The following is a 22119-nucleotide window of genomic DNA, read 5'->3' as shown; positions in this document are numbered from 1 at the left end:
TGCGTTTGGAACTGTCCAGTCTCCAGAGTTTTCTTGTTCCTAAACTGCAAGGTCAATCTACAGTGACATTCTCTCCACGTGATCAGCTGGCTATTGAGTCACGCTGTGCTGACCTCACTTAAGTAAAGGAAGCAGTGGCGCCCTCTCCGCACACCTCCAGTGACAATACCAGTGACCTGTTCCCAGGAACATCCCTGTCGCTTGAAAGTCTTTCTCTGAACTATGGGCAGAAGATGCTTCCTGTAAAGATGCCTTCAGACTCCATGTGGCTAGTGGATGAAGAAGTTGAAGCAGAGGCTCTTGTATCTTTGTTGTTCACCAATCCAGAAGAGGAGGTCCAGTTTTTTCAGGGTAACAGGCTGAAGATGCTTCCTAAATGTATGTTTTCTGCTTCCAAGTGGCTAATTGCTGATAATACTAAGACAGAGACTTACTCATCCTCTAATCCGGAAGAGGAGGTCCAGTTTTTTCAGGGTACCAGGCTGAAGATGCTTCCTGTATGTATGCCTCCAGCTTCATTCTGGCTATTGGGTGAAGATTCTAAGACAGAAGTGTGCTCATCTCTGCTTTCCACCATTCTAAAGGAGACTGATCTTGCTGGATTTAAAGAGATTTGGCAACCTGAGATCCCTAATGTCTCATCTACCTCATTCTACCAGAGGAATGTTGTGTTGGCTCTGACTATGTGTGCTCCTATCCTTCTTCTACAAGTTATTCTGGCGGGCTTGAAGAAGAGGGGCCGAAAAGGGAGGCATACTGTAACAACTCTGCAGGCATCACGGCATGGCCTCTCATCTCTCACACTATTACCCACTGCTCCAGGTCATATTGTGGTTTCTGTTTGTTGCCAGCTCCATATTCTGTGCCTCTGCTCTCTGCATGATTCCTGGCTGTGTATAGGGGGTGGCGCTAAAGCTCTCTGGTTCTTATAGAATCAGGGCGCACCTGCCTAATCTGTTCCTGACCAATTACCAAGAGGCCTCCAGTATTTAGGACAGCTCCACCCTGTGGACTGGGCCTGTGCAATGTGTAAACTCAGTTAGTGTTTAGCTTCTAAGCAGCCAGGCCGTGCTCTGTTTTTCTCCATCTCTGGAGGCTCTACTCTTAGCTTTGCCTTGTTCTTGGTGGTCTGCCCTCCAGGAGACTGTATATCCTGGTCTCTGTGTCTGTGTCCTTGTTTAGGTTTGTCCGCCCTAAGGGAGGCAGAATATCCTGGTCCCTGTGTCTTTGTTCTTGTACCTTGTCTTGTTCCATTACCTTGTCTGAACTTTGTCCTACCTTTGTCTCCTTGTCTGTGGCTTCTTTCCCTGCTGTCTTTCCTTGTGTCCTCTGTTTGCTTATGCTCTGCACTCTAGCGGCTCTTGTGACTTTGCCTTTGACTTTGGAAATGCTGTCATTCAGGATCGTGGCTCGTGGGTGACTAGGGGTATCTACACTTTCTCTCAAGGATTTGGGGGATGGAAACTGAAAACTTCCATGGGATGGTATGGAGAGGCTTGCTGCCACTGGTGGTGATGTCACATCCTCTCCACAAACAGTGTCTGTATGATATCAGCCAGTTATATGTGTGCACATAGGCCGAGACATATCACTCCATGACAGCGAGTAAGGAGAAGTCACTGGGGACCCGCGTATCCGATTAGTCTACAACATGGTCTCTATCCGATCTGTTATTAAAGTATGTTTTTGTCTTAAAACTCTACGTTGTTTTGGATTATATGCAGCCAGTGCCTGATACATGCTGCCCACAGATTGGGCAGCACATATCAGGTTCTCTTTAATTAGTTTTTTTTTAATATGCTTGTTTTTTTTTTTACAATGGCATACTATGGTGGTCAGATGCTATTGCATCCATCAAGATGGTGACCACTATCAGATATATGAACAAATGCATATTACATTAGGTATAAAAGCAATGTGAACTTATTGAAACCTATACATGGCCAATATGAATAAGGAGCAAGTCCACGCAAACGTATAACCCAAATAAAGGGAAGTGGTGATGCCCAAGTAATGAAATAATCTTTATTTGAAAAACATTGTAAAAACAGTAAAACTTGAGAAATAAAAAGATAAAAAACAGCAAGAGAAATCCCCTACATACTGGACCTATCAGTGAATTATAATCTGGTAAGTATATAATATATTCTCTTCAGCCACAAAATGCATGGAACAATTTATAAATCAACATTACTCCTAATGGTCAGATGAAGAGTTGTGGTTTGTACTTATAAGGTAGAGGTAGAGTACAGAAATGTGGATAAAGGTACAAAACCGTATGTAAAATCTGACTCAGATGGTCAAGTCAAGCAATACTCTTCTATCATGTAACACTAACAACACTTAAATGAGTCACTAGTGTCCTTGACATTTTTTTGAACCTTATATGTACTTTTTATATACTCTTGCATATGATTAGTGCTTTACTTTTATACTACGCCTTAAAAATGCATAAGTAATTAGTATAATATTTTTTATGGCTGTTTAGAATCACCACTGCCTCATATATTTCATTATTGCTTGATGCGACCATCTGGTCTTCATGCTAGGTATACAGAGGTAAAACATGGTCCCATTCACTTCAGTTCATTTGTGTCTTCTAATTTACATAGTTGGAGTAGGCTTAACGATTTACCCCTCTTCCCTTTCCTTCATCATGAGGATCTTATTTCATGAAAGTAAAATTTCAATTGAGAGCATATTTCATGTGTAATATATATCTATATATAGAAAACGCCTTGGATATGTTTGTAAAGGGGTAACATTGAAAACACAAACTAGTAGAACATGTTGGGTGACATTGTTGCGTCTTATGTCAAATCTCCAGCTTCAAGTCAAAGTCAACACTAGAAATATAATGTAATAGTAATATTTATGATTGGATGTTTTTTCCAATAGAAATACATGTAAAATCCTGTTTACAAAATTATTCATTTAATAATTGACATGGACATAGAAGCAAAGCTGAAACAGAATGCAGAATTGCTTAATTGCAATTTGTGTATATTCCTACATTCCAAAAATCATGCTTCATCTAAAAAAGCAAAGTGACCAAAACTAAATCATAGTAAAAGAGCAATTTGTTGTAAAACGTGTATTGTTCCGGCAAGGTTTAATAAACTCTAATTAAAGATTAATGTGTATTCCTTCTCTTCATTTACATTTTACAACACATTGCGACTACTTTTTTAGTCCATCTGTTGTCATTAAGAGTTGAGAGCATAAAGCGTGAAACGTCTGCTCGCGATACTGTATTCGTAATTGGGTAACCTTTTTCATCCGGAACAAAATATCCTTCATGGGTCAATATTTCTTTGTCTGTAAGAAATACAAAATATTAGTTCCAAGCACTATGACATATGACACTCAAAGAAAGTACCTGTCAGCTCTCCTGACAAGTCTGCTTTTCAAAAGATGGGTATTACCTATACTGGAGTGTCTCTTCTTACAGCTCTTTGTTGTGCGAAATCCTCTGTAGGTGCAGGAAACGCAATACCTCCAGTTAAATGTCTAACCATTTAAAAAGGGGTTGTCTCAAGTTCCAAATGGATAAAATTGCAAACACAAGCAATTAAAAATCCCCTCTGTTCTCAAGAACTGATGAATTTTTAATTTAATAGAGTACAGCTCTTTGCCAAGGTTTACAGCAACCCTTCAGTCCCGAGCTGGCTGTTTACCTGGGCAAGGAGCTCTATGTTTTACAGCCTGCTCACTTCACTCTGGAGCTGACCAGATCACTGGATCCAACTATCTTTATTCTTCCAGTGCTTCTCCCATGCTGCAGAGGAAACGTTTCTTCTGTTATCTCCATGGAAGAGCGTTCAGTTCAGACCAGTGGCGCAAATATGCCGCTGACCTAAACTGTTAATCTTCAATATTGCCCCACCCAGCGAAAGCAGGAAGCTGAAGACCAGGAGCAGCATCTTGAGACAAGGCCTTTAGTGAGCTTTACAATATAACTAATAATATTTCGCAAAACCAGAATCTTCTCTAAAACGGAGCTGAGGTGTACTAATAAGGGGAAAGTTGCCTGCTAATGTGCGCCTTTTCCTATTGGCAAAAACTCTGGTTTGGCAAAATATCATTAGTCATGTTTCAAGGCTAGTCAACTTCTTAGTGACAAAGCTTGAAAGGGCCTTTATAACTGGCCAAGTTTTGCCTCTCTCCTTTTTTAGCAGCCATAATCTTTTTATTTTTTTCACAGACATAGCTAAATGAGACTTTGTTTTATGAAGGAAATATATTTTTAGCACTGCTTTGGGGTACAAATAAATGACCATGTAATTTATATAATTGTTTGCAACGCAAATACAGAGAGAAAGCCATTTTTGGCTTATATTTCTTACTGCCAGACTTCATATCAAATAAGATGTTGAATGAATTCTCCAGTTTATTATAGTTATGTGGATAACTAGAGTGTGTAGCTTTTTTGATGTATGTAAATCCAGGAAAACTGAAACAGCCTAAATTGGTGAAGACTCCCCCAGCAAAACTGGCAAAGCTTTTCATCAAAGATATAAATAAAAAAATAAAGGGGCAGCACATCCAAAAGTGTCAAAAAGAGATATACTGTATATATCCATGTTCCCCCAAAATCTCTGATCTGATCTGGGGGCAAAATATGTAGAATATATATATTGCATATTTTGGCCTTCAGAGATCATAAGAGATCTTGGGGGAACATTTTATTTCTTGCTCATTTTTTCCACTGTAACTGGTGGATCCATACGAGCCACAGTTATGGAGAAAACAAGTCCCTATTATACTGTAGTGATATCAGGTACAGACAGAGATGATCTGGGTCTGTTATAAACCAGCAGCACTGCTATTGCCAATGAGAAAATTCGTTGATCATGTGACAGGTCTTACATAAGCATCGACATATACTCTTGTTTACATCATAAAACTTACTGAATGCTATGTAGTTGGTAAAAGAGAAGATGAAGCAGTTTTTCACTGTTTCATTCTTCTCCGCTGTTATTGACAGCCAAATACCAGACTTGCTCTTACGAGATTGCAGGAGCTTTTAACCCTACACCATAAATTTCCAAAACACCCCCTTAAGCAGGCAATTGATTACGAATCAGAGGATGGAAAGACATGTTAATGATATGCAAATTATGAAAACTTTTTTTTTTTTTAAAACCTCGATTTATTCAGTATCAAGTACGAGCCCCACATGCAGGTAAACATATACAGTACTTGCAAGTCTTGTCATGCGATCAATGAGGTTATTATTGGTTGTTTGAGGAATGGTCTTTCCAGTTGAATGCACATGGGCATTACCAAGATCTACTGCTGGCTGTTTGATTTCCAATTGCCAGCCGATGACATCCCAAATATGCAGGATGGAAGACAAGTCCGGAGACGCTGCAGGCCATGGTAATACGTTTAGGACACGCAGGCTGATCACAGCACCAATTCAATGTAACGTTCAGCTGTTTGTGTAACTAAAATGAAGACTAGAGAGGTCAGCCTATCATACATTATTCCATTCCACATCAAAATCTGAGGAAGAGGACCAACGTGAAGTCCCTCATGAAGGCTTCCTCATGGTGTTACCCACATAGCCTCCAGATGGACATCAGAGACTGGAACTTTGGTCTATCCACTTCAGTAGTGAATCCTTCTTTTGTCTTAGATGCAGTTATAAGCAGAGATTGGTCTGGAGACCATGAAGGCAATGCCATGAAGAGTCCTTCACAAGGAAATATCACACCAGTCCTACCCTGACGTTTTTCAAAATGACAATGCCAGAAAACTACAAGCAGATTGCATGGCCTAAACATGCTACCAAGACCTGCGGCATCTCTAGACTTATTTACTGTTGAGCACATCTGTGCCATCATTGTTCGAAAATTGCCACTGCCAGCAATGGATCTTGATAATTTGCATGCCTAAGTGCATTCAGCATTTCACAACATTCCTCAGACCACCATTAATAGCCTCATTGTTATCTTGACAATGCATGTAAGTGTGTGTATTTCTGCATGTGGCGCTCATACTCAATACAGTATAAATCAAGATGATTTTGTTCCCATTTATTAATCATTTGCATATCATTAACATGTCTATCAAACCTGTGATTTCCATAATTCCATAACTTCTTCTTGGTGTTGCATTTTCAATGTTGAGGAGAGAATATTATCTGAATGTGAACAGAGAAAGTTATTTCCTAATCCTGTTAATAAGTGATGTGACATCTGCTATTAGAATTTTGGATTTGGAACTTATCAGAACTTTCTACCCACCTGTCACTGGAGTATTTTGAAGTCCTGGTGGTCTTACAACAGTCCAGTTAAGATCTGAACATTCTTTTTCTAGATATTTTTCCATCTCGAACATGTTTGTGAGGACACTTTTAATTAACGGCACAAGTAGGTTCCTCACAAAGAAAGAGGCATTCTGTGCTGAGTTGGCTGTTATAAAAATAGATATATATTAATGTACTGAAGGCAATAAAACATGGCTCATATTTTTCTAGATTTTGATCTATTCCTGGGCCTCCCATCAGCCACATTTATAGGATAAGTTTGCTGTCAAAGAACCAAGTACCAGATGCTGTATACAGACATACTGTATGGATTCTGTGGTTTGAAGCATGCAGCATTAAATTCTGTAGGGTAGAAAATGTCCATGATAAAGCTTTAGGAACATGATTTATTAATGCCACTGACTGTACAAAGGACCAGAGGACATTTCGTATGTATGGAAAAAAATTAAAGTAGAAAACAGTACATGAAAGGGTTCTACAGAGTACTTTTATAGCAGTCAAAGAAAAATAAGCTTGTAGATACATACTGTCAGTGTACCAGGAAGTCATTGTCACCATTCTATTAACTCCAGTCTGTCGCATGGCAACTGCAATGGCAGTCATGGAGTCTGTGTAACCACTTATTGATGAGAACACTTTATATGGGAATCCCAGACAAGATACAACTGCATCCTGTCCTTGGAAGTGTTCTGCTAATGAGTCTGATGAAAATATATTGGCTTCTACCACCTAGAAAACAGATGAATACATATTAATAGAATGAATTGCCACAGTATAAGCATAGAGCACATTTACATGGTACAGATTTACACACGTAGCCAAATACACCACCTTGAAACTCTGCACATATCGTCAATGTGTGATTATGGCTTAAGATGCGCCACTGATCTCTCAAAAACAAAAAGGTATGCAACTCCTTAAAACGGTAGTTGATTTCTAGGGTCAACTTTTAATAGTGCAGTTTTTGAGTTGACGGAAGGCATAGAGCCAGTGTTTAGGCCTAATACAAATGACTACATAAAACCATATTATGGTGCCTATAGAGTGCGTGACGCCTTTACTATACAGTACCTTCATATGCTCCTGCTTTATTTGTTTTATTTTGGCTGGATAATGTATGCAATGTCATAAAATGATGGCGTGTGTAATCAGAGCAGTGGAGAGCTTTTCTACCCTACAACCATGGCACACAAAGCATTCTTCAGTGGCGAACCATGTAGCCTCCCCACAATGTGCTTAAGGCTCTATATTGCTTATTGTTATGATTTTGGCTGTAAAATACAATGCAAAATTTCACTATATACATCTGAATGTGTGAGTTCATAATCTAATCCATGTACATAAAGCCTTATCCACTTTCAAAACTAATCATTCCTAAAACTGTACTGAACTGGCATTTCTAGAGACATTTCCAGCTCTGGCACCTCCTGCTCCCTGTGACTGTTTATATGCTGCCGAGATGAATTCGATACTACAGAGCACGTGACATCTGCAACCAGTCACTGGGATCAGTTACTTGTGCCATCTACATCGTATCACCGCTGAACTCAATGATTAGCTGCAGCAGTCACAAGTGCTGCAGTCGTGATGTCACCACTGGAGCCTGTAAACAGTTACTGAGAGCAGGGGAAGGTGAATACAACAACTACATCAGGCTGATGGAGTTAAAAATGATGATAAATGGAAACCCCTTTTAGCACCTTAACAACCTATGGTGCACATTTTTCCCTGAATTGCTATTACGCTTAGGAGCTGGGTCTGCTTCATACTAAGCAGATGCCAGCTGTGTTACATAGTTGGCATCTGCCTGTAACTGCAGTGACCAGATTTAGTTCCAATCATTACAGCTAAATAATTTGTTCACTCCGTCAATCTCTTAGGCCATGTGCACATGTTGAGTATTTCATGAGTTTTTCCAGTATTTGTAAGCCAAAGTCAGGAATTGAACAGTCGGAGGGAAAGTATAATAGAAACACTTCACCACTTCTGGATTTAATCACCCGCTCCTGGTTTTGACTTACAAATACTAAGGTAAAAAAACTCCCCGAACGCTCAACTTGTGTATGTGGCGTAACAATGACTCTCATAGCCACCTCTCCCCATGGGGCACGATCATTGGGATCTGGTGGGTTACCATAAATCCATCTTGGTCCTTCTTTGAAGCTCAGGTTGAGGTTCATAGAAGAGCCACAAATTCACAATACACAGTAGTATATCTAGGATATGCAGTCGAACAATTGCAGGTTCAGTTAACCTAAGTAAAAAAAAACATGTTTTAACCCCTTCCTGACATTTGCAGTATATAAAAGTCATGTCAATCATGCGACCACCCTGAATAAGTGCGCGGTGATCACATGATTGGCGGCGGCCTCTCAGGGGGTGACGACTCCCCCCTGCAACTACGATCGCTGTGATTGGATGTTCACAGCCAATCGCCGCACGCATTTTTCAGTGTTTCAGGCAATCAGATTGTCTGAAATGCTGATGTCTAGCCTAGGATCAGTGCTGTAAGCGCACTGATCATAGGCTGGAGCCCAGTAACCAGTCACCAGGGCTAGCTCTGATTGGTGAGATTGACGATGACATCAATTGCACCGGAGTGTATAGACGCACTGTGACCTGGCAGTAACCGCCCTTTCTCATTCTAGCTGTGGATTTGTACAGGGTGATCACTGTGTTGCTCTGTGTGTAGTTCTGAGCCTTGTGGTGCCACAGAATCCTGTGCTATCCCTGGGATTGCTGCTGCTGATACTCATCCTGCTAGTCCTGCTGCAGAAGAAAGAAGAGTTCCTTGTCCCTCCCTGATTTTTGTCTGATCTTTCTTTAATCCTCCTCTCTCTCCCCACCCCTTTCTGACGCCGAGCTCTGATCAGTACTTGATCGCTTCTTTTTTGGTAATTTTTTTCTTTTTTGTGAGTCCTGCAGCCACAGAAGCGGTGCAGTCACTGATGCTGCGCTGCCTCACAGCCTGACCTGTGGTAAAAATGAACAGGCATTTTACCAAATTTTTTATATTTTTCTTTCTATATACTTATCTTTTTTTCTCTTCTAAATTAAAAAAAGTTTACACCAAGCATTCACAAACACACCTGAATAAAATTTGATGCACATACAAACATCACATATGTGAAAAAAATGTTGTCCCGATTGTCCCAAACCCGATATTCAGCGGAGGAGGCATACACTTTCTTACCTCAAACCCTGACAGTGAGGGAGAGGATCCCACCTTCCTTTATTTTCCCTCTGCCTCCACTTCCCTTAGTGATACTGAACCACATCGCAGGCGCCCCAGGACAGAAAATTAACCATCTCTCACCATTACTGACCGCGTATGGACCTCACTTCCTGAAAATTATGAGCCACAGATTTCAGTTTTTGTGGCACAATCAGGAATCTCATATGACACCATCGGCCTCACAGAAACTGACTTTTTCAAAGTATTTTTCTCTGAAGATTTTGTAAAAATGTAAAATCTCGCCGATAGAGAAGAGCAAACCTTTCAAGGTTCGGTTGAGCGAATGCCCCGATGTTCACCGAACAGTTCGTCAAACATACCCAAACCCCATTGAATTCAGAGGGAGGCGAAACCAAACACATAGACAATATCCTCAGGGATGCCAAAAAGCTGCCAAAACAGCTCAAATTAGGGGCAGACTGCAGGAAAAGTGGGATCAATTGACACAGAGTACAAATAGTATTATTGCACAGCCTGGATGTATGGGACAGGGCTTGGACCAGCATTTCTAGCAGAAACATTGATCAGTAACAGGTGGATGAGTGACAGATGTAGGCCTGGTGCTCTGAGAGGCCTGCAAAATTGAGGCAACAAACGTGAAGGAGACCCAACTTTGAGTCCAAACATTTCCAAAAATTATGGGGAGACACCAGGAACAGTGGCATCAATTGATACAGAGTAGAGATTTTATAATGGCACAGCAGCCGTCAGCCATGGGCCATGCATGAGGTATCAGGGTGTGGCCAGCATTTAGAGCTTTGAATTGAAGTTTAAATAAAGATGATCTGCATGTTTTTGAGCCTCTGTTTTAGGACAATTAATTGAAAGGGGGGGTGTTCAAAATAATAGCAGTGTGGAGTTCAATTAGTGAGGTCAATCATTTTGTGAAGAAACAGTCATGAATCAGGTGGCCCTTATTTAACCCCTTTCTACCATTGGACGTACTATTCCATCCATGTGGGGTGGGCCCTACTTCCCATGGACAGAATAGTACGTCCAGCGCGATCAGCCACGCTCACGGGGGCAGCGCGGCCGGGTGTCAGCTGACTATCGCAGCTGACATCCGGCACTATGTGCCAGGAGCGGTCACGGACCGCTCCTGGCACATTAACCCCCGGAACACTGCCATCAAAGATGATCACAGCGTTCCGGTGGCATAAGGAAGCATCGCGCAGGGAGGGGGCTCCCTGCATGCTTCCCTGAGACCATCGGAGCAATGCAATGTGATCACGTTGCTCCGAGGGTCTCCTTCCGCCTCCTCCCTGCAGGCCCGGATCCGAAATGGATAGGGGGGGCCTTCCAGGTCCTGCAAGGAGGTGACTTTCAAGCACCTGCTCAGAGCAGGTGCAGGGAAGCCTCCCTGCAGTGCCTGTCAGATCGCTGATCTGACACAGTGCACTGCAAAGTGTCAGGTCAGCAATCTTATAATATATAGTGATGTCCCTCCTGGGGCAATGCAAAAAAGTAAAAAAGAAAAAAAACATCTACATGTATAATAAAAAAAATTAAAAAAAATCCTAAATAAAGGAAAAAAAAAATTGTTCCAATAAATACATTTCTTTATCCAAATTTAAAAAAAAAACAATAAAAGTACACATATTTAGTATCACCACGTCCGTTACGACCCGACCTGTAAAACTGTCCCACTAGTTAACCCCTTCAGTGAACACCGTAAAAAAAGAAAAAAAATGAGGCAGAAAATGACGCTTTATTATCATACCACCAAACAAAAAGTGGAATAACACGCAATCAAAAAGACGGATATAAATAACCATGGTACCACTGAAAACATCATCTTGTACCGCAAAAAACGAGCCACCATACAGTGTCATCAATGAAAAAATAAAAAAGTTATAGTCCTCAGAATAAAGCGATGCAAAATTAATTATTTTTTATATAAAATAGTTTTTATCGTATAAAAGCGCCAAAACATACAAAAATGATATAAATGAGGTATCGCTGTAATCATTCTGACCTGAAGAATAAAACTGCTTTATCAATTTTACCAAACGCGGAACGGTATAAGTGCCCCCTCAAAAGAAATTCATGAATCGCTGGTTTTTGTTCATTCTACCTCACAAAAACCTGAATAAAAAGCGATCAAAAAATGTCATGTATCCAAAAAATTGTATCAATACAAACATCAAATCGTCCCGCAAAAATCAAGACCTCACATGACTCTGTGGACCAAAATATGAAAAAATTATAGCTCTCAAAATGTGAAGACGCAAAAACTATTTTTTGTAATAAAAAGCGTCTTTTATTGTGTGACGGCTGCCAATCATAAAAATCCGCTATAAAACTAAATTAAACCCCCATCATCACCCCCTTAGTTAGGGAAAAATACTAAAATTTAAAAAAATGTATTTATTTCCATTTTCCCATTAGGGTTAGGGTTGGGGCTAAAGATAGGGTTAGGGAGTGAGGCTAAAGTTAAGGTTGGGGTTAGGGTTGGGGCTAAAGTTATGGTTGGGGCTAAAGTTACGGTTTGGATTACATTTACGGTTGGGATTAGAGTTGGGATTAGGGTTAGGGGTGTGGTCAGGGTTACGTTGGGATTAGGGGTGAGTTTAAGTTAAGGTTTCCGTTAGAATGGGGGGGTTTCCACTGTTTAGGCACATCAGGGGCTCTCCAAACGCAACATGGCGTCTGATCTCAATTCCAGCCAATTCTGCATTGAAAAAGTAAAACAGTGCTCCATCCCTTCCGAGCTCTCCCGTGCACCCAAACAGGGGTTTACCCCAACATATGTGGTATCACCGTACTCAGAACAAATTGGACAACAACCTTTCTGGTCCAATTTCTCCTGTTACCCTTGGGAAAATACAAAACCGGGGCTAAAAAATAATTTGTGTGGAAAAATAAAGATTTTTTATTTTCATGGCTCTGCATTATAAACTGTAGTGAAACACTTGGGGTTCAAAGTTCTCACAAGACATCTAGATAAGTTCCTTGGGGGGTCTAGTTTCCAATATGGGGTCACTTGTGGGGGGTTTCTACTGTTTAGGTACATCAGGGGCTCTACAAACGCAATGTGATGCCTGCAGACCATTCCATCTAAGTCTGCATTCCAAGCGGAGCTCCTTCCCTTCCGAGCTCTGCCATTCGCCCAATCGGTGGTTGCCCCCCACATATGGGGTATCAGCATACTCGGGACAAATTGGACAACAACTTTTGGGGTCCAATTTCTTCTTTTACCCTTGGCAAAATACAATGCTGGGGGCTATGTTGTGAATTTGGATTCTGGGCTCCCCCGGTGGCTACTGGTGGAATTGAACTGGTGTCTTCATCTTCTCTGTTCACCTGTTCCCATCAAGATGTGGGAGTCGCTATATAACCTTGCTTCTCTGTTAGTTGCTTGCCGGTCAACAATGTTATCAGAAGCCTCTCTGTGCTTGTTCCTGCTCCTAGACAACTACTAGATAAGTTGGACTCTTGTCCATGTTTGTTTTTGCATTTTTGTTCCAGTTCACAGCTGTAGTTTCGTTACTGTGTCTGGAAAGCTCTTGTGAACAGGAATTGCCACTCTGGTGTTATGAGTTAATGCCAGAGTCTTAAAGTAATTTCTGGATGGTGTTTTGATAGGGTTTTCAGCTGACCATGAAAGTGTCCTTTCTGTCTTCTGCTATGTAGTAAGTGGACCTCAAATTTGCTAAACCTATTTTCATACTACGTTTGTTATTTTTGAGCTAGGACTAATATTTTCCTCTGCTAGCATTATTTAGTCCTCCGGCTGGTGCTGGGCATCTAGAATCAACGTAGGCATGCTACCCGGCCACTGCTAGTTGTGCGTTAGGTTTAGTTCATGGTCAGCTCAGTTCCCATCTTCCAAGAGCTAGTTCCTATATATGCTGATGCTATGTTCTCTTGCCATTGAGATCATGACAGTTTGACCGGCCCACTAAAGGGTTAATATCCTTGGCTGAGAAAGGAGAGAAATAAGAAGTCTGCTGAAATTTTTTTTTTTTTTTTTCTCTCCTTCTAATCTTTGAATGGCTCTGTGTCCACCTGTTTGTAATGGATCTTCAGAGTGTAACTGCAGGTTTGAATAATCTCGCCACGAAGGTACAAAATTTACAAGACTTTGTTTGTCATGCACCTGTATCTGAGCCGAGAATTCCTTTGCCGGAATTTTTCTCGGGGAATAGATCTGGGTTTCAGAATTTTCGAAATAATTGCAAATTATTTTTGTCCTTGAAATTTCGCTCTGCCGGAGACCCTGCACAGCAGGTCAGGATTGTGATTTCCTTGCTCCGGGGCGACCCTCAAGACTGGGCTTTTTCATTGACACCAGGGGATCCTGCGTTGCTCAATGTGGATGCGTTTTTTCTGGCCTTGGGGTTGCTTTATGACGAACCTCATTTGGAGCTTCAGGCAGAAAAAACTTTGATGTCCCTATCTCAGGGGCAAGATGAAGCGGAAATTTACTGCCAAAGATTCCGTAAATGGTCTGTGCTTACTCAGTGGAATGAGTGCGCCCTGGCGGCGACTTTCAGAGAGGGTCTCTCTGATGCCATTAAGGATGTTATGGTGGGGTTCCCTGTGCCTGCGGGTCTGAATGAGTCCATGACAATGGCTATTCAGATCGATAGGCGTTTGCGGGAGCGCAAACCAGTGCACCATCTGGCGGTGTCCACTGAGAAGTCGCCAGAGAGTATGCAGTGTGATAGAATTCTGTCCCGAAGCGAGCGGCAGAATTTTAGACGGAAAAATGGGTTGTGTTTCTATTGTGGTGATTCTACTCATGTTATATCAGCATGCTCTAAGCGCACTAAAAAGCTTGATAAATCTGTTTCCATTTGCACCTTACCGTCTAAGTTTATTCTATCTGTGACCCTGATTTGCTCTTTGTCATCTATTACCACGGACGCCTATGTCGACTCTGGCGCCGCTTTGAGTCTTATGGATTGGTCCTTTGCCAAACGCTGTGGGTATGATTTAGAGCCTTTGGAGACTTCTATTCCTCTGAAGGGGATTGACTCCACCCCATTGGCTAATAATAATCCACAATACTGGACACAAGTAACTATGCGTATTAATCCGGATCACCAGGAGATTATTCGCTTTCTGGTGCTGTATAATCTACATGATGATTTGGTGCTAGGATTGCCTTGGCTGCAATCTCACAACCCAGTCCTCGACTGGAGAGCTATGTCTGTGTTGAGCTGGGGATGTAAGGGGGCTCATGGGGATGTACCTGTGGTTTCCATTTCATCATCTATTCCCTCTGAAATTCCTGAGTTCCTGTCTGACTATCGTGACGTCTTTGAAGAATCCAAGCTTGGTTCGTTACCTCCGCACCGAGAGTGCGATTGTGCCATAGATTTAATCCCGGGTAGTAAATACCCAAAGGGTCGTTTATTTAATCTGTCTGTGCCTGAACATGCTGCTATGCGAGAATATATAAAGGAGTCCTTGGAAAAGGGACATATTCGTCCATCGTCATCTCCCTTAGGAGCCGGTTTTTTCTTTGTGTCAAAAAAAGACGGCTCTTTGAGACCATGTATTGATTATCGGCTTTTGAATAAAATCACTGTTAAATATCAATACCCATTGCCGTTGCTGACTGATTTGTTTGCTCGCATAAAGGGGGCCAAGTGGTTCTCTAAGATTGACCTTCGTGGGGCGTATAATTTGGTGCGAATCAGGCAGGGGGATGAGTGGAAAACCGCATTTAATACGCCCGAGGGCCACTTTGAGTATTTAGTGATGCCTTTTGGTCTTTCAAATGCTCCGTCAGTTTTCCAGTCCTTTATGCATGATATTTTTCGCGATTATTTGGATAAATTTATGATTGTGTATCTGGATGATATTCTGATTTTTTCGAATGACTGGGACTCTCATGTCCAACAAGTCAGGAGGGTTTTTCAGGTTTTGCGGTCTAATTTTTTGTGTGTGAAGGGTTCTAAGTGTGTTTTTGGGGTACAGAGGATTTCCTTTTTGGGATATATTTTTTCTCCCTCTTCCATTGAAATGGATCCTGTCAAGGTTCAAGCTATTTGTGATTGGACGCAGCCCTCTTCTCTTAAGAGTCTTCAGAAATTTTTGGGCTTTGCTAACTTTTATCGTCGATTTATTGCTGGTTTTTCGGATATTGCTAAGCCATTGACCGATTTGACTAAGAAGGGTGCTGATGTTGCTGATTGGTCCCCTGATGCTGTGGAGGCCTTTCGGGAGCTTAAGCGCCGTTTTTCCTCTGCCCCTGTGTTGCGTCAGCCTGATGTTGCTCTACCTTTTCAGGTTGAGGTCGACGCTTCTGAGATCGGAGCTGGGGCAGTGTTGTCGCAGAAAAGTTCTGACTGCTCCGTGATGAGGCCTTGTGCCTTCTTTTCCCGTAAATTTTCGCCCGCTGAGCGGAATTATGATGTTGGGAATCGGGAGCTTTTGGCCATGAAGTGGGCTTTTGAGGAGTGGCGCCATTGGCTGGAGGGGGCCAGACATCAGGTGGTGGTATTGACTGACCACAAAAATTTGATTTATCTTGAGACCGCCAGGCGCCTGAATCCTAGACAGGCGCGCTGGTCGTTGTTTTTCTCTCGGTTTAATTTTGTGGTGTCATACCTACCGGGTTCTAAGAATGTTAAGGCGGATGCCCTTTCTAGGAGTTTTGAGCCTGACTCGCCTGGTAACTCTGAGCCCACAGGTATCCTTAAGGATGGAGTGGTATTGTCAGCCGTTTCTCCAGACCTGCGGCGGGCCTTGCAGGAGTTTCAGGCGGATAGACCGGATCGTTGCCCACCTGATAAACTGTTTGTTCCTGATGATTGGACCAGTAGAGTCATCTCTGAGGTTCATTCTTCTGCGTTGGCAGGTCATCCTGGCATTTTTGGTACCAGGGATTTGGTGGCAAGGTCCTTCTGGTGGCCTTCCCTGTCACGAGATGTGCGAGGCTTTGTGCAGTCTTGTGACGTTTGTGCTCGGGCCAAGCCTTGTTGTTCTCGGGCTAGTGGATTATTGTTGCCCTTGCCTATTCCTAAGAGGCCTTGGACGCACATCTCGATGGATTTTATTTCAGATCTGCCTGTTTCTCAGAAGATGTCTGTCATCTGGGTGGTGTGTGACCGTTTCTCTAAGATGGTCCATTTGGTTCCTCTGCCCAAGTTGCCTTCTTCTTCCGAGTTGGTTCCTCTGTTTTTTCAAAATGTTGTTCGTTTGCATGGTATTCCTGAGAATATCATTTCTGACAGAGGGACCCAATTCGTGTCTAGATTTTGGCGGGCATTCTGTGCTAGGATGGGCATAGATTTATCTTTTTCGTCCGCTTTCCATCCTCAGACGAATGGCCAGACCGAGCGGACTAATCAGACCCTGGAGACATATCTGAGGTGTTTTGTGTCTGCTGACCAGGATGATTGGGTTGCTTTTTTGCCATTGGCGGAGTTCGCTCTCAATAATCGGGCCAGCTCTGCCACTTTGGTGTCCCCGTTTTTCTGTAATTCGGGGTTTCATCCTCGATTTTCCTCTGGTCAGGTGGAATCTTCGGATTGTCCTGGAGTGGATGCTGTGGTGGAGAGATTGCATCAGATCTGGGGGCAGGTGGTGGACAATTTGAGGTTGTCCCAGGAGAAGACTCAGCTTTTTGCCAACCGCCACCGTCGTGTTGGTCCTCGGCTTTGTGTTGGGGATTTGGTGTGGTTGTCTTCTCGTTTTGTCCCTATGAGGGTCTCTTCTCCTAAGTTTAAGCCTCGGTTCATCGGCCCGTATAAGATATTGGAGATTCTTAACCCTGTTTCCTTCCGTTTGGACCTCCCTGCATCCTTTTCTATTCATAACGTTTTTCATCGGTCATTATTGCGCAGGTATGAGGTACCGGTTGTGCCTTCCGTTGAGCCTCCTGCTCCGGTGTTGGTTGAGGGTGAGTTGGAGTACGTTGTGGAGAAAATCTTAGACTCCCGTGTTTCCAGACGGAGACTCCAGTATCTGGTCAAGTGGAAGGGATACGGCCAGGAGGATAATTCTTGGGTGAATGCATCTGATGTTCATGCCTCTGATCTGGTTCGTGCCTTTCATAGGGCCCATCCTGATCGCCCTGGTGGTTCTGGTGAGGGTTCAGTGCCCCCTCCTTGAGGGGGGGGTACTGTTGTGAATTTGGATTCTGGGCTCCCCCGGTGGCTACTGGTGGAATTGAACTGGTGTCTTCATCTTCTCTGTTCACCTGTTCCCATCAAGATGTGGGAGTCGCTATATAACCTTGCTTCTCTGTTAGTTGCTTGCCGGTCAACAATGTTATCAGAAGCCTCTCTGTGCTTGTTCCTGCTCCTAGACAACTACTAGATAAGTTGGACTCTTGTCCATGTTTGTTTTTGCATTTTTGTTCCAGTTCACAGCTGTAGTTTCGTTACTGTGTCTGGAAAGCTCTTGTGAACAGGAATTGCCACTCTGGTGTTATGAGTTAATGCCAGAGTCTTAAAGTAATTTCTGGATGGTGTTTTGATAGGGTTTTCAGCTGACCATGAAAGTGTCCTTTCTGTCTTCTGCTATGTAGTAAGTGGACCTCAAATTTGCTAAACCTATTTTCATACTACGTTTGTTATTTCATCTTAATTCACCGCCAATACATGTGGGGGGCCTCTGTCTCCTTTCGGGGTATTTCTCTAGAGGTGAGCTAGGACTAATATTTTCCTCTGCTAGCATTATTTAGTCCTCCGGCTGGTGCTGGGCATCTAGAATCAACGTAGGCATGCTACCCGGCCACTGCTAGTTGTGCGTTAGGTTTAGTTCATGGTCAGCTCAGTTCCCATCTTCCAAGAGCTAGTTCCTATATATGCTGATGCTATGTTCTCTTGCCATTGAGATCATGACAGGGCTACAAAACAATTTTTGTGGAAAAAAAGAATTTTTATTTTCACGGCTCTGCGTTATAAAACTGTAGTGAAACACTTGGGGTTCAAAGTGCTCACCACACATCTGGATAAGTTCCTTAGGGGGTACAGGAGGAGAGAGGATCCTGCCTGCGGGGCTCACAGTCTACAGGGGATGTGTGAGGATACACTAGGAGAGGGTAGAGTTGGTCATGCGGCAGTTCAGCAGACAGAGGATCGCTGCAGGTTGTAGGCTTGTCGGTTTAAGCTACAAATGCTGGTCCAAGCTGGTCCCATGCTGCGCAATTATACTATTTGTACTCTGGGTCACTTGGGCGGTTGGAGAGTTGTGATGCAGGGAGAAACAAGGGTAATTGGAGTGCTGCCTCTATGGACTGTACTGTGTGTGATGTTAAGGTGGAGGAAGAGGAGGTGAGGCCACTTTATGCAGTGCTTGTGCATATTGCCACATATTGGGTATCGACATGCTGAGGAGAAATTGCACAACAAGTTTTGGGGTTCATTTTTTACCCTTGTGAAAATAAAAAAAATTGGGTCTAAATTAATAAAGCACACAGCAGAACACGCTCACAGACTGTATGGGGACTAAAGCTGCTGGTAGTTTGACAGGCTTTGTGTGCAGTCCTGTCTGAACACTATGCGTATGCTGTATGAATTAACATATAATAACTACCGTGCTACAAATCCTAAATAATGCCTGTTGAATAAGGTACTGCCACTTCCTAGTGAGACCACTGTGATTGCTGCACTTACTGGGCTAGATGAGTGCGACTTCCATCCCAGCGTCAGATGCTAGTGCGGTTCTAGTGGTGTGCGGTGGGAGCTCCTCCCGTTGGCATGCCGCCCGATGCAATCCCAAAAAAGATGTAAGATCCCAAGTGCTCCGGCCAGAAGCACTGCCGTGGAGTAGTGAGGTTAGTGTGAGGGGGGGTAGTGGTGGTAGTAGTGCCACAATCACAGTGATGTCACTAGGAAGTGCCAGTTTCTTATTCAAGAGGCATTATTTAGGATTTGCAGCAAAGCTGTAGCTCGATGGGTCTAAATTAAAATGTTAGGAAAAAAAGTTAAATGTTAATTTTTACCTTCCACATTCCATTAATTCCTGTTAAATACCTGAAGGGTTAATAAACTTCTTGAATGTGGTTGAATGAGCACCTTGAGGGGTGCAGTTTTTAGAATGGTGTCACTTTGGGGTATTTTCTGTCTTATAGACCCCTCAAAGTTGCTTCAAATGTGAGGTGGTCCCTAAAAAAAACGGTTTTGTAAATTTTGTTGGAGAAATGAGAAATCACTGGTCAAATTTTAACCCTTATAACTTCCTAACAAAAAATAATTTGGGTTCCAAAATTGTGATGATGTAAATTAGACATGTAGGAAATGTTATTTATTAACTATATTGTGTGATATATCTCTGTGATTTAAGGGCATGAAATTTTCAAATTTTTCACCAAATTTCCATTTTGTTCACAAATAAATGCAAGTCATATCAAAGAAATGTTACCACTATCATGAAGTTCAAAATATAATGAAAAAACCAGTGGGAATCAGTGGAATCTGCTGAAGTGTTAGAAAGCTATTACCTCATAAAGTGACAGTGGTCAGATTTGTAAAATATTGCCTGGTCAAGAATGTGAAAACAAGTTTTGGGAATGAACGGGTTAAACATTAAAAAATAAAAAGTATACAAGAGTTTACATCACGTCATTTTTCCTCACTAAATAAAATAAAAACAAACAAACTTGGTATCATTGTTAAAAAAAGATCTATCAAAATATACAACCCTTTAAACCGTTTATTAATCAAAGAACAGAAAAATCAGAATGCATGAACTGCAATTTTTGGTCACTGTTGTTAAAAAAAAATGCAATAAGAAACAATCAAAATGTCATATGAGCTGTAAAATGACATTACAAAAAGAAACATCAGCATAGGGTACAAAACGAAAAAATGAATAAAATTAGGGCTCGCAAACACGAGCCCTATACGATGTCCATGTGACTTTATCAGATAACACTTGGACCAATGTTATTCTATGGGGTAGTGCAGATCTATTTTTTTCTCAAGCCCATTCGGGGGGGGGAAAACATAAATCGCAGCATGCTGCAAGTGGCTCTGTAAATTGGAGCATCTGCACCCATTCACTTCTATGGGTGCGTGTAACACATCGGACTGCACTCAAGTCATTGTTTGTGTATGTTTTATGCCATGAAGACGGATCATGATTGATCTGAAGCACATAGCAAATCTGCATTATGTCTTGTTCGTGTATTTTGTGGATTGTTCAGTCGAGCCATTGATTGTTTTGCTTGGGTCCTGGGAATTGGATGTTTTTTCATTTTCCATTAAAGTCTATGAGTGCATGTAAAACATCGGACTGCACTCGGAGTTCATTGTCTGTGTATGTTTTATACCATGAAGATGAATCGTGATTGACCTGAAGCACATTGCATGTCTGCACTCTGACTTGTTCATGTTTTTTGTGGATTGTTCATTGGAGTCATTGATTGTTTTGTTTGGATTGTAGGAACTGGATGTTTCTTCATTCAAGTCTATGGGTGTGTAACGGGGCACACGGTGGTAGTCATGGGCGAGTTTTGTTTGTTCAGCACCTCGACCTGCTTCAGAAATAGGGGGGACATTTGGGTCTCTGGGGGTGTGTGGGTTGCGGTGCTTCAGTAGAAGAAACCTCCATACTCACTTCCATTTCACCTACCACAGCGTCAACCCTTTTCGACTCCAGAATGAGAAAGCCACTCCATCTTGTAAATGGAAAGTCCTTTTTACTACCAAACATGTTCAAATACAGGGGATAATGTGACACACTTCTCATGGTCTTCTTTCCCAGACAATTGTTCATTTCCAATGTTCATGGGTACAGAGACAATTTTTGCAATTAATGCAGAATGGCTCAGCTGTAAAGGTAACTCCATTTCCTTGGAACCTACATGTAAGGGAACTCCTGCTCAAGCTGTTTTCCATTATCTGACTGTCCTGGATGTGCCTTACAGACAAGGCTGTCCAAAGTCTCAGCACATTACTGCTATGTTGCAGCTGGAAAAGGTTACATTTCACTTACTGGCCTGTTGAAGGTGAATTGTTCTGTTGCTTGTCCCCGTTTTTCCTAGTCCCCTGTATTCACCACACACCAAGCTTCTTCTTCTTCTTGATAACAGTCTTCTTGCTTCTCCCTTCTCCCACAAACCTAATTATCTCTCTCTACCCAGTGATCCCAATCCTCCTTCCCACTGAGAGTCGGCCTTACAGTTAACCCTGTGTCCTAAACTAACAGGGACTGTGCCATAGGATAACTATAAACCATCATTGCCTTCTACTCACCGTTAAGCATACAATAACATTACACATTACATATATTGTATTACATTACAATAAAACACTCGACCACCCCCTCACAGGTGCATAAAAAGCATCGGATGTCATCAGAGTGCAGTTCCATTTTAAACATACAGACAATGGAGAAAATGTGCTCCCATTTTCAAGAGAATGCAAAGAGTGTGCAAAGCAGTCATCAAAGCAAAAGGTGGCTACTTTGAAGAACCTAGAATATAAGACATAATTTCAGTTGTTTCACATTTTTTGTTAAGTATATAATTCCACATGTGTTAATTCATAGTTTTGATGCCTTCAGTGTGAATGTACAATTTTCATAGTCATGAAAATACAGAAAAATCCTTAAATGAGAAGGTGTGTCCAAACTTTTGGTCTGTACTGTACCTAATTGACAGCTCCTTAGTGTCCCTCCTGCTGCTGAGATCTCACACTGCTAAGTA

At 42.2% G+C, this 22119-nt stretch overlaps 1 protein-coding gene across 4 annotated transcripts in view; it reads right to left on the bottom strand.

Annotated features, from left to right (window-relative positions):
* Positions 1-2011: 2011 nt before the first annotated feature.
* The window catches only part of LOC143785793 (flavin reductase (NADPH)-like), a 139823-nt gene continuing 119715 nt past the window's right edge, over positions 2012-22119 (bottom strand). For all 4 annotated transcript variants that reach the window (XM_077274931.1, XM_077274948.1, XM_077274936.1 and 1 more), the window contains exons 3-5: positions 6802-7003; positions 6252-6419; positions 2012-3318 (exon numbers count right to left, since the gene is read on the bottom strand). In XM_077274931.1, the coding sequence (XP_077131046.1) occupies positions 3158-3318; positions 6252-6419; positions 6802-7003 (531 nt within the window). In that variant the 3' untranslated portion in view covers positions 2012-3157. The remainder of the gene's footprint in view (positions 3319-6251; positions 6420-6801; positions 7004-22119) is intronic.

The sequence above is a fragment of the Ranitomeya variabilis genome, chromosome 1 (assembly GCF_051348905.1).
Source record: "Ranitomeya variabilis isolate aRanVar5 chromosome 1, aRanVar5.hap1, whole genome shotgun sequence".
In the NCBI taxonomy this organism is placed as follows: Eukaryota; Metazoa; Chordata; class Amphibia; order Anura; family Dendrobatidae; genus Ranitomeya; species Ranitomeya variabilis.
Note: the sequence above shows the minus strand (reverse complement) of the source record. Positions and strands in the feature narration are given on the sequence as shown.